The following is a 13,788-nucleotide window of genomic DNA, read 5'->3' as shown; positions in this document are numbered from 1 at the left end:
TTAAACCAAGTGACTGTATAACTCCCGCCCTCAGGCATGAACACACGTGAAAGAAAAAAGCATTCCCACTCAGCTATGTTGTTCATTTCAGAGAATCTAGGCATATTATGAAAAGTTGGGGCAACTTTGGAATAATGATTATTAGTTTTTCTGGCAGCTTGCTTTTTCTTGTTTTACTTGAGAAAATAATTTAATGTCCAAGCCAAATATTGTTATGTTGAAATAATGTAAATCAACTGGGTAACAGTTAATGGGGCCTGAGGTATGCTGAACTTAAGTTTGAAGGAAAAACAACTTGGATAGACTTTTTAAAATGGCATTCATTTCTAGGTTTCTGGAAAAGTTTGAGTTTACTTTAGAAGACTTAAAATTTCTAGTCTTGTCATTTAAAAGGTTTTGAATAAGTGCTGCATGAAATGTGGAAAGAAAGTAAGTATTCTAACATTGATTCAATACAAAAAGTACTTTTTAATACTCAGAACCTTTGAAGCTTTGGGAATTCTTGAAAAAAATAACTGAGGAACTCAATTTTATTTGTGCTGCCTGCTGTTAAATGTGCCTTTCGATCTTATAACTTTTGGATAAAATGTCCTTTTATGAAAAGGGAAAATTATTTTAATGTAATAGCTTTTAAGATTTTCTTTTCTCACATAATACTTCTAAATTTATTTCTTTGAATGCTAAAATATCATTTCCAGAGTTCTTTGAAGCAGTTTAAAAGATGATATTGTGATTGTTTTATTAATGGTAGTTTCAAGTTTGCCTATAATATGGAACCATTTTAATGCTTTTTAAAATGTTAATGGATCTTTCTAAAGAATTTGGCCTGTGTGAAGTTAATTGGAAACGAGTTTTATTTACTCTTCCTAGTTATATATACATGTACAAGTAAGTACTTGACATTTTCCTAAGCACTTCCACATTATTTTCTTTGATTCTAAGCACATCTTGGAAGTAGCACAGTTGGTGTTTTTTCTATTTAAAATGAAAATTGAAATTCAGGAGGCTAAATGATTTGGCAATGCCAGATAGCTTTGTTAAATAGTGAAACAGGGATTTATATTTAAAAGCCACAGATGGACGATTTCACCAAGTCCAAGTTTGTTTCTTTTGGTACTGAGGATTGAACCCCAGGGGCGCTTAACCACTGAGTCATATCCCCAGCCGTTTTTTATATTTTATCTAGAGATAGTGTCTCACTGAGTTGGTTAGGACCTCACTAAGTTGCTGAGGCTGGCTTTGAACTCATGATCCTCCTGCCACAATCTTCCAAGCCAGTGGGATCACAGGCATGTGCCACCATACCCAGCTCCAAGTTTCTTTCTTACTGTTCTGGAGGCTGGGACATCCACTGTAAAGTGCTAGTTGATTCAGTGCCTTGTGAGGATTCCCCTCTTGGCTGAGAGATGGCTGTCCCCTCAGAAGCCCCCACATAGCCAGTCCTCTGAGCCATGTTGAAGGAACAAAGGTAAGGAATAGCAAACTCTTTGGTGTTTCTTCTTATAAGGACACTAATTCTATAGGAATAGGGCCCAACCTTATGACCTCATGTAACGTTAATTATATCCTCATTCCAAATTCAGCTGCACTGGGGGACTAGGGCTTCAATATGTAATTTTGGAAGGAAAAACACATTCAGTCCTGAACACAATATATTAAGTTGGAAGTACTCTCTTGATGGCTTTGTGACTTGATATTTTGTAACAAGGAGAGTTAAATAGGAGACATGCATTAAAATTTTACTAACTTTCCAGAGCTGCAGATATATGTGGAATATTTAGTTCCTGCTTTCTCTAATAATTTTATAACTGGTTAGCTTCAGAAGCTGTTTAGAACCCAGCTGGCATAGAACTTTAAATGTTACTCTATTTATTTCTAATAATGTATTGAGCCTCTACTACTTTCTTGAATCTCGTCCACCCATCCAGTGGTTCATATGAAAAATGTCTAAATAATTCAGTGTTAATTTTTCAAATTATACTTCATTTTGATTGCACCTTTTTATGAGAGCAGGCCTTTTAATTAACGTGTTAGGGTTATATGATTTTTAAAGATAACTAAGCCAAAGCTCAGTTTTACATAGCAGACTTTGAAACAAAGTCTTAACCAAATTTCAGAGTGTAAGTAAGTGTCTCTCCTTTTCTTTCTTGTGAATCTCAGTATGAATTTTGGATTCCTTTGAAGCCTGTTTGCTTTTCAGATTATGGTTGTTTCTGCATTCAGTAGCATATGTATAACTATGTGTGGAATATCGATCTTAAAAATGGTTTGCTAGAATGATCACGTTTGTGTTCTTTCTCACAGGCCAGCCCTCCAGATCTCTATATTGAAAGATTTAATATAGCTCTTGGACAATATATGGGAGCATTGCAGAGTATTGTGCCTCTTTTCATATATATGGTAAGTTTGAGTTGTTTTCTCCTTTCCAAAAGAAACAAAGTTAAACATGTTCCAGCTTTTTTAAAAAAACCATTTTGTGGAATTTTCATATTGTAAAATGAAAATTAATTCAGTAATGTTTAATAGTTGTTAACATAGAAGAATTATATATTTTTCCCTTTGTCTGTTTTGAAATTCCCTAAGTAACAATTGCTTGAATAGTCACCTAGGCATTAGTAATTAGCAGTCATCCAATGATTCATTGTATTCATTGTATTTCTGGTCATGTGGAATGGACTGTGCTTGGTCCTGGGAAAATAAAAGATACATAAGATTTCTTGTCCTTAGAAAGCAGTTAAGACATGTATCTAAAAATATGATGTATGAAAAATGCCAAGTTAAGTCATCCATAAAAAGTGGAAAAATAAAATGCTTCCAATCTGATGTTCTCTTTTGCTTGGAGAGTTATGCCAGAAGTATAATTTGTAGACTGTAACTTGTTGATTAATTTCTTCCTTCTTTTATTTATTTTTTATTTTTTTTTATTTTATTTTTTTTATTGTTGGTTGTTCAAAACATTACATAGTTCTTGATACATCATATTTCACACTTTGATTCAAGTGGGTTATGAGCTCCCATTTTTACCCCATATACAGATTGCAGAATCACATCAGTTACACTTCCATTGATTTACATATTGACATACTCATGTCTGTTGTATTCTGCTGCCTTTCCTATCCTCTACTATCCCCCCTCCCTCCCCTCCCCTCTTCTCTCTCTACCCCCTCTACTGTAATTCATTCCTCCCCCTTGTATTATTTTTCCCTTTCCCCTCACTTCCTCTTGTATGTAATTTTGTATAACCCTGAGGTCTCCTTCCATTTCCATGCAATTTCCCTTCTCTCTCCCTTTCCCTCCCACCTCTCATCCTTGTTTAATGTTGGTCTTCTTCTCGTGCTCTTCTTCCCTAGTCTGTTCTTAGTTACTCTCCTTATCAAAGAAGACATTTGGCATTTGTTTTTTAGGGCTTGGCTAGCTTCACTTAGCATAATCTGCTCTAATGCCATCCATTTCCCTCCAAATTCTATGATTTTGTCATTTTTTAATGCAGAGTAATACTCCATTGTGTATAAATGCCACATTTTTTTTATCCATTTGTCTATTGAAGGGCATCTAGGTTGGTTCCACAGTCTTGCTATTGTGAATTGTGCTGCTATGAACATCGATGTAGCAGTGTCCCTGTAGCATGCTCTTTTTAGGTCTTTAGGGAATAGACCGAGAAGGGGAATAGCTGGGTCAAATGGTGGTTCCATTCCCAGCTTTCCAAGAAATCTCCATACTGCTTTCCAAATTGGCTGCACCAATTTGCTCTTCCTTCTTTTAAATATAGAATAATTTAATGTTAGTGTTCCTAAATGGGGAGAGCCCTAGAAATCATTATTCTAACTCTTCTTTGTTAGATTAGGAAATGGGATATTTGGTTGTTTCTGCATTCTGTAGCATATATATTGCTGTGTATGGAATATTAGTCTTAAAAGTGACTTATTCTTCATAAAATGTACTTTATTTAAAACGAAAACAAAGCTACCTCTAGTTATTTCTGATTTAGAAGGTATTTTCCAAAAGATCTTGTACTTCAAGATTTTCATTTGAATTAAATTATTCTTTTGGTACTGATAACAATTGTAAAAGTTAATAAGGGTTTATAGTTAATGCAAAAGAAGCTTATATTTGCCTGTTGTTTTACAAAGACTTTATCTGAGGAGAAAGTGATAAAGAGGCTTTGCTTTTGGTTTAAGTGCCAGAACTTCTTTATGAATCATGATACTAGTCAAAAATATTAGCTGGCTGAAGTGTTACATACCTGTAATTCCAGCTATTTAAAGGGCTAAGGCAAGAGGACCACAAGTTTGAGGCCAGCTTGGCAACACTTTAGTGAGACCCTCTCACTAAAGTAAGACTTCAGAAAAGAACTGGGGATGTAGCCCAGTGGGGAGTACTTGCTTAGCATGTATCATACCCTGGGTTCAATCCCTAGTACCTCCTTCACAAACACAGACACACACAGTTAATAGTATTAGTCACCTGGGTTGGCTGGGTTAATTCTTGGGATGGGTCAGAAAGCCTGGGAGACAGCCACGTATCATTTTGGTGAAATTCTCTAGGGTTATTCATCAGGAGTATTTGTTAGGTATAGTAGATATTTCATTCCCATTCTAGTAAATTCCTTATTTCTGCTGTTCTAAAATTTTCAGTAGAAATGATGAGTGAAATCAGAACATGAAGGATAGAGCCTCAGGCCTAGTTGTGGAAAAGGGGAGATAAGGGTAGATGAGTAGGTTTATTTACCTCCACGTCTGCCATTTACACAGCATTTCCCAGTAAGCATATTGGCTAGGTGGGTTAGAAATAAAAATAGAACTAAATGAGCATAACTTGGATTTCGAATCAAAACTGATAGCTAATTTGTTTAAAAAAAAAAAAGGCAAGAAAGTGGTATACTTGTCTATGTTGCCATTATTGCTTTCTTAAAACTTTATGGTAGGATCCTGGCATATAAGAAGATTGTATCAAGAAAGAATAAATGAACTTCACACTCTTCTACCTAGCAAAATTCTAATACAGGATACGATATTGTAAAATTAAAAAGCTTAACTATACCTTTTCATTTAGCTTAAGAATTTGAATTTGCTTTCTGGTTATTTGTGAAAATTTGTTTAATTTATTTTTAAAAATTTTAAGCTTTGGTACTCCTTTGTTGAAAAGAGTATACTATTTAAATAATAGTTTGAAATGTTAACCTGTTAGAAACATAATCATAATAGTGTTACTTGTCAACACTATTATCTTAGAATTCTATATGACTATTTTAAGAAATGAAGTCATTAGAAAATGGGTTGTGTCTAAGTCACTATTAATAGTGAAGATTCTTGTTGAAAGACATAGAATCAAATAAAGATATTATGTATTTTTGTTTAGGATATTGAAATGTAACAGTATTGTACAAAAAAGTCAAATAGCTTGTTATTTAAATAAAGAGGTAAAATAACTTAAGAGTTTCTTAGTACTTCTGAAGTTTTCATACTACTTCTGTTGAGTGAGTCTGGTTACTTACTAAAGAATAGGGAGAGGGCTGGGGTTGTGGCTCAGAGGTAGAGTGCTTGCCTACCATGCGTGAAGCACTGGGTTCGATCCTCAGTACCACATAAAAATAAAAATATTGTGTTCACTTATAACTAAAAAATAAATATTAAAAAAAAGGAGTAGGAAGAGAACATTAAGATGCTGTGCATTAAGATCTTAAATATTTAGAGTGTGCATCTGGTGAATATTTAGGAAAACAAGCTCACACTTTTGTTAGAAATATAAATTTGTAAAATCTCTTTGGAGGAACTCAGAAATTGTATCTCTAGGAATTTATCATAAATAAACTCATAAATATATGTAAAATACTGTACATGTGTAAGAATTATGCAGTATTGGGGGGGGACCTGATTATCATCAGTGAGGACTATTTAATAAGAAAGTAGGAAATGTGTAAAGATAATGATGTCTGTATGTTCTTTTCCGGAAAAATTTTGCAGTACACAACATTGGTGTGAAGAAGCAAGGTACAAAGCAGTGTGTAATGTTTCCTCATTAGCAAGTGTTTTCTATTTAGGTGAAAAAGAGAACATATCTACTTATATGAGGAATATTTTAGAAAGAATGGACAATAATTTCCCCAATACAGAGTGGGACCTTTGTGAGTAGGACAGAAGGTTTTCAATAGGAGACTTATTTTTATTGCATACCTTTTTGCATGCTTTTGTTTTTTAACCATATACATCTTATTTTTATATTTTTTTAAAGAGAGAGAGAATACGAATCTTTTTTTTTTTTTTTGTAGATGGACACAACACAATGCCTTTATTTTTTATGTGGTACTGAGAATTGAACCTGGGTCCTGCCCGTGCTAAGCGAGCGCTCTACTGCTGAGCCACAATCCCAGCCCTATAATTTTTTTAAGAGAAACCATTAAGAATTTAGAATCAGTGAGCAAGTTCTTAAAATTTTTCTTTATGTTTTCCACTCTTGGTCATTTATATTAAAGCATGAACAAATTTGATCTTTTTTGACTTACCAGTCACTATAGTCATTCAGCTGCAAGAAACAGAAAACTTGATTCAACCTCGGTCTGTGAATTTTAAATACATAAGGAAAAGCTTTGTGTCCTGTAATAGAACTGTAGAAAGGAGGCAGTCTCCAAGCGTTTTGAATCCATAGTTCTTTTTTGTCTCTTTGCTGACCACCACATCTGTTTTATCTTATTCTTCTTGTGGTCCTGACTACGACTCTTGCCCTCAACTCAAGCCTACTTTTTCACAGTCTGATTAGGTTACTCTGGGTGTGTCTACCTCTTAAGCAAAGATGATCATCTCCATGGAATCCAGAAGCTGACTGGCTAGTGATGAAGTGGAATGTGTGCTAGGGAGTCACCTGTGCCTGCTCTTAGCCTATCTCATTAGTAAATGAGGTACCTTTAATGAGTGCTTCCCAATGTTGTGTTTAGATGATGATGTAGGATTTTAAAGGGGATATCACACGGTGATTCCATAAAGTCTCTACATTTCGGTTGAGTTGATGTTTGAGATCTTCCAGTGGTCTTTGGAAACATAGTTCTTGATCTTCTTACTTTTCAATCTCATGCCAGAAAGACATGGAACTCATAGTGGTGGGCTCTTATTTGATTTTTTTAAAATTGATGACTTTATGCATGTCTCCTAAAATACTATTTAGTGCTTCAGTTCACAAGACTAATTATATCCCCCAGTTGATACACGAAAAATAATTTCTTTTTCAGAATAAGTTTTACATCGAAACCAAGCTTAATAGAGACTTAAAAGATGACCTTATAAAGCTGTTTACGGAACATGTTGCAGAAAAGCACATTTACAGCCTGATGCGTAAGTAATTAAATTTATTATGAGAGTGAGAGACTACTAACAATGATGTTTTCTTTCCCTTCCTCCCTTCCTATAAAAACTCAGTCTTTACATCTTCTGAACCAGATAGTAGGAAGTGTTGAAGCCTGCTCTGTTCTATAGGGATAGAAGCTGAGGAGTGCAGATGTTATTTCTGGGTTGGCCATTGAACTGGGAACAGCTTAGCCAGGTCATTGAACATGTCTTGTGTTTTGCCCGATACTTGGTGCCTTTTTAAATTCTGTTGTGGCAAGGGAGAGATTTTAGGAGTTTCATCCCTGACTTTCCTACCAGTGACTCTAAAAGGTGTGCTGTGTTGTGTCTTTGAAATGGTAGTGCAGAATCCTTTCTAGTTTTTACTCTTTGGTGCAGAAACCCTTCTTTAGTCTGGCTGTCACTTTGTGACTATGTGATAGGCAAGCTTCTTAGCCTCTTGTGGTCTGCATTTTCTGTTTGTGAATTAAGACTTGTAAAATATTTAACTTGACTATGCACTTGATTAAATAAACAAATGAGTTTTGCCTTTTTCTCATTCCCAGGTTGCCTGCCCGCTCACAGTAGGTGGCATCTCATCCTGCCCTCCCTAAAAGAATATCCCTCTCCAAGTGAGTTAGGAAGCCCCTGTCACTTCATGTCTCAGCATCCTTTAAAAGCTCATATTTTATGCAGTACACATAAAATCATTTCTAAAGAATTTGACACATATTTGGATTTGCAGTATATATTTTTTGCTTTCACATTAGTCATAATTAGTTGCTACCACATTGAACTTTTACCAGAATTTTTCCAAATTTGACCACAAACGGTTTTTCATTTTTTTTTTTTAATTGAGAAATTGCTAAACTTAGGGCCAGTTTATTTTAGAGACAGGGTTTTCAAATAATAGTGTAGATGATGATAAGACATGTTTTATTATTATATTCCCAAGAGATTCCAGAATGGAGGCCCAGAATCTTGAGCATATGACTTGCTTTAAAAACAAAACAAAAGCCTGGATAGATGTTTACAAACATCTTTGAACATTACCTCATGAGATAATTCCAGCTATTAGTTATAGCCATTTACATATTTTCAGCTATGTTGACATTTTCTTTTGTTCCAAAATTTAGCACAATATTTTTTTTTCTGTTAAAATTCTATGGAGAAATGCTACCATCTGGTAGAAAGTCCTCTTTCCTTTATAAATGTTTTTCTACTTACTAACACTTTGGAAATCAGTTTTATTGAACATATAAGAAAACGATAATCCAAAGAAAATACAGGGCTAGGGATATAGCTTGGTTAGTAGAGTGCTTGCCTAGCACATGTGAGGCCCTGGGTTTAATCCTCAGCACCACATAAAGATAAATAAATAAATATAGGTATTGTATCCATCCAATAAACACATAAAAAATATTTTTTTAAACATCGGAAATTTATTAGTTGCTCAAAACATTACATTGATCTTGACATATCATATATCATACATTTATTTCAAATGGGGTATATAAAAATATTTTTAAAAAAGAAAATGAAATATACCAGATTTGGTGAGAGAGAAAACATAAACAGATTACTTCTTTTGTTTCTTGTATACTCTGGTTTTCAATAAAAATCACACTTAATGATAGACATGCCTTTTTTTTTTTTTTTCGCAAGTAAACTGAAAGGGCCCTTAAGCCTTTGTAAATTGAATAAAACATAATTTATCATATTTATTGAGAAATTACTAGGGATTATACTTAGTGAGGTATATACAAAATGTGAATACTAGTCACACTGATTTGGACTCCAGAACAAGGGACTCTGTAAATGTTTAACGGTATTTTATGAGTGATCATCAAAAATATTTCATACACACATACTGCTTATGTGTGTTAAGACCTACTCCACATACTTTACAGATATTAATTTATTTAGTTCTCATAAGGTTACCTAAGTAAGATGTTGTTTCCACTTTTAGAAAGATGTAGAGGGAAAAATGGTTGATTACAAACCTGGCTTAGAGTAAAATATGCAGATTTTAAAATTATTGTTTATTTGTTTTTAGTAAATTACAGGTATTTGAGAGATAAATTAGAAAAATAACTTTAGGTCAGTAATATCTGTTCTGTCCACTAAATAATGCAATTTGTTTGAATCTGTTAGTGATGTTTTATCTAGAGGAATTATTTCTATTTACTTAAAAAAATGTTAATAAACTGTCATAGAACAGTGTAAATGACCCTGGGAAAACTGACTGTGTTGTGATGTTTAGCGTCAGGGTTGTGTTGTTAACCAAAGTCATAAACATGAGAAAGATGAATGAATCTTCCATCATCTCTTGACCTTAGCTTTTCTAAGAAGAAAGTAGATGGAGCTAGGCATGGGGAAAGTAAGTTTCTGCCTATAATCAAGTTATTAAAATTACTATAGGGTGAGGATCCTCAATTGGAAAATCTAAAATTCTCTGAAATCTGAAACTTTTTTAAGCATGATAAGTTTTAGAGCATTTCAGATTTTTACAGAGATGCTTAACCAATAAAATCTATACAAGTATTCCAAAATCCAAAAAAAAAAAAAAAAAAAACCCAACAACTCTGAAACCTGAAACACTGATTGCTAAGTGTTTCTGTTAAGGGGTGCTTAACCTTTACATGTAAAGAGCTTTAAATATGGTATTTTGAAGGGAAGAAGAAATGATTGAAGAAGTTGAACTTACATTTTACTCCCCAGATGTAATGGGAGCACTTTCAGCTCACTTACCAAGGGCCATGATGCTGTTGCTTTTAGAAGGCTTACCTCTTTTCATAATTTGTCTGAGTTGGTTCATTTCTTTTGGTGCTCTAGCAGACCTTCACGTATTACCTGTGCAATTGAGCTACTACAGGAATTTTTTAAAAATTTCTTAGTATATAAACTCTTGATTTTGTTCTCTTGTGCTATTGTTTTCTTGTACTTGTTTACACTTCAGCTTTGAGAGAAATAAAATAGAAACCTTGATAATCAGCATTATGTGTTTTTTAACCTGTTCTCTTATTTCAGCTTTACTTTTAGAAGCCCAGTCAACACCATTTCAGGTCACACCTTCAACTATGGCAAATATTGTGAAAGGCCTGTATACTCTCAGACCAGGTAAACACCTGTCATTTTCATTGGGATTGGACCTGTTTATTTGTTTTATTACAGCCTTATCCAAGAGGGCAGTAGTTCTTTATGTACTTTGTGATGCCTAATGATATTTGGATTTCCTATAGCAAAAAAAAATTGAGTAGCTGTTTATCAATGTGCAGTATAAAACTCAGAGCTCACTTAGAGCTCTCTTGTGGTGAGAACCAATTAGTTTGGTTTTTGTAGTATCTGTAAGGGGGAAAAACAAAAATGATTGTGGGATACATTTTGAATAAAATTGAATCTCATGTTTGGCCTTAATCTTAAAGAGTTCCTCCTTTACTTCCCACCCCATGATGCACATGTGCCCTGCCACACACACTCACAACTCATCTTCTTAGGCCTGGATTCTAATTGGTAGGGAATCTAGAGTTGGTGCAGTTACAGTCAATTCATAAGGACGTTTTTTGAGAAGATATACAATCAAAGTACATGGCATTCAGAGCTTGATTTGTAAATTATCCTAATGTATTTTAGAATAAAAACAATAGATTTGAAGAAATCCCAAGGAGCCTTTGTATGCATCTTGTTTGTAAATCAGAATGTCAAATTTGTCATAAAGTTTTTTAGCCAATTTAAAAATACTGAAGGGAGAGAGATTGCAGAACTTCTCACGGTAGAATATTGTTCCCTAATTTGTAAGCATAAAGGGTGCCTTTTTAACAGTAATTACCTTTTTGTGAAATTATTTTGTTTGAGGATTAAATGAAATAAAGCATGACGTAAAGAGCTTGACACAGTACCTGATAACATAATAGGCGTGCAAAAACTGCTTTTGCTACTATTCATTTGAGCTTGTCATTTTATTTAATTGATGACTTGATTGGTTAATTAATTTTTAAAACATGTCAGAATTTAGCTTGATGAAATGGAAACCAGGTGAAAACCGTGGAATCACAGAAATAGACTGATTCCAAAATAGCTTCTTTCTCAGGCTACTTTAAACCTTGAATGATACCTGGAATATTCAAATTTATTGTGATTTAAATTTGGGTCAGGTCTTGAGCTCTATTTGTAACTTCTAACAGGAAGTACTGGTGTAAAGCTGCAGAAAGATTCCATTGCATGTATCCAGTAAACTGATAGTTTTCATTTTCTAGTTTTTCAGACGTTTGAATTTCATTTCACCTCAGTGAAAATGGCTCATGAAATGTTTTTGTGTGCTAGTTTATGAATTTATTTTTTTCTTTTATGTTTGGAAGGCTTCCAAGTGCAGAATGACAAATTCTGCCTCCCAAGTAGGCTGCTCTATCAGTTCTGGCTTTTGTCAGAAGTAACAAAATTGCACAATAAAGCTAATCACTATGGGTAGAAAATATTGTAGATACATGTTTATCTAAATGCTATTTTATCCAGGTTCAAGCTGTTGTAATAGGATTTATACTACTTGTGAGGAGGATTCTGCATTTGAGAATTGTCCTTTTCAAAAGGTGAATTTTATCACAGACCAACCTTTTGCTGCCCTATGCATTTTCAGAGTCCCTTTTAAGCATATTTTGACATTTACAGGTCTTGGTTCCTGGTTATATTCCTAGTTTATTAAAGCAATTTTATTCAACTGACAGATTAAGGTTAGAATATTTTAAAAGTTGAATTTTAAAGGTAAAAGTTTCTTCAGTTGTAAGGTCTCTCAGATGCTGGTCTTTTATGCTGCTGTGTCTGAATAACCTCTGAAGGTTTCTAACTAGATCCACAGACCTATTGTAGAAGGTTGTGAGGAACTTAACCCTTGTTGCTGTGTTTCCATCGTTTCAGAAACTCAGTCTGGAAATAGTTGGGCAGTCTCACCTTGCCTTTTTCCATTTAATACCTTTGTTTGTTTCTTCATCTTTATTTTAAAAAAATCACTACCTGAAGTTCCATAAGTGGCAGAGAGATTTGACTTGCATCCTCTCTGACTGGTTAGTACTTCCTCAGAGCATGACAGTGATGCTCTTTTTAATGCCAGATTTGAGCTGGGCTGGCAGTAGGGACTCTATTGAGGACATTTTGCCATAAGTTTGTGCAAGGGCTGATGGATTGGCCTTTGTATCATGTACAATGCTTGCTTAGTTCCCATCTGTAGCTTAACTGTTGTTTACTTTCACATTTTTTTTTAACTATGTTGATGTTGTTTGCTTTCACTTTTTTTTTTTTTTTAAACTATGTTGATCCAGCATCACATAGCATCAGATGTGGCTTTTTCAGATTTAGAATTATTTACATAGGTTGCACTTTTAAAGTGAGCTTGCTGGTTTAATGAACATTGACATTTTAATGTTTTTTGATGCAGACAGCCACAGTGCTTTACAACGGGGAAATTTTGAAAGGGCTAGATTAAAACAGTTGGAAAGGGCTAACAGAGTTGTCACTGAGCACCACCACCAGGGAAGGGAGTAGTGGTTTCATGGTGCCCTTGGGACAGGTGGGCATTATTTCTGTTTAATGTTGGCTGAACATGGGGAACAGAGTGGTTCTTTTTAACTTTTTAATTCTGTTCTCCCTGCCCCCACCTCCAAGAATTATCATTCCTATCTTTCATTCCTTTATCTGGTCTTACTACTTTGTACAAATACTTTATATTTATAAAGATACTAAAATCATTTTTGTTATGTCCAGTGCAAATATTTTCCTGTGGCTTCTATTTGCCTTTTTTCCCCCCTATAGATTATTCTTATGACCTTTTCTTAATAACTTGATACCCACTTCTTTTATTGTTTATATTTACATACACACAATAATTGTTTGTAAGTTTGTTACAATTTAATGTTGAGTCAAAAACGATTTTTTTCCTAAGTAGTGACCAGTTATCTCTAGCCCACTGATCAAATTTTCATTCTCTCCACCCCTTTTTTATGTCTATTTTTCTCTCTAGTGTTTTATTCTCCAGCCAGTATATCATTTTAATATTAGTTATTTGGCTAACAGGGCTGGTATATCTTCCCAGTCCTTTGTCTCCAAGTCCCCTTTGAATCAGAATTGTTTGGAATTCTCATTTGTGTTTTCTCCATATTTAGAAATTTTGACAAGATCATTAAAAAACTTCTTAGAGATTTTCATTAAATTCTGATAAATCAGTAAAATGTAAAAATGCCTGCTTTCTTCATACTGTAAATTCTCTTTTCTTTATTTTTAAAATAACTTATTTATTTAATTATTCTTTTTTTATGTGGTGCTGAGAATCAGCCCAGTGCCTACACATGCTAAGCAAGTGCTCTACCACTGAGCCCCAACCCCAGTGCTGTGCATTCTTTTTAGGAAAAAGATTTAACCACTGTGTATGTTCTTTACCAGAACAGGATTGAATTGTTCCCCCCACCCTGCCATGTTTCATATT

The 13,788-nt window shown here is 34.2% G+C and overlaps 1 protein-coding gene across 1 annotated transcript in view; it reads left to right on the top strand.

Annotated features, from left to right (window-relative positions):
* Window positions 1-13,788, top strand: part of Cacul1 (CDK2 associated cullin domain 1) — a 65,361-nt gene that overhangs the window by 39,599 nt on the left and 11,974 nt on the right. The window contains exons 4-6 of the mRNA XM_026384248.2: window positions 2,305-2,400; window positions 7,223-7,325; window positions 10,347-10,436. Of these exons, the coding sequence (XP_026240033.2) occupies window positions 2,305-2,400; window positions 7,223-7,325; window positions 10,347-10,436 (289 nt within the window). The remainder of the gene's footprint in view (window positions 1-2,304; window positions 2,401-7,222; window positions 7,326-10,346; window positions 10,437-13,788) is intronic.

The sequence above is a fragment of the Urocitellus parryii genome, chromosome 5 (assembly GCF_045843805.1).
Source record: "Urocitellus parryii isolate mUroPar1 chromosome 5, mUroPar1.hap1, whole genome shotgun sequence".
In the NCBI taxonomy this organism is placed as follows: Eukaryota; Metazoa; Chordata; class Mammalia; order Rodentia; family Sciuridae; genus Urocitellus; species Urocitellus parryii.
The sequence above is the reverse complement of the archived record's forward strand: the minus strand, read 5'-3'. Positions and strand labels throughout refer to the sequence as shown.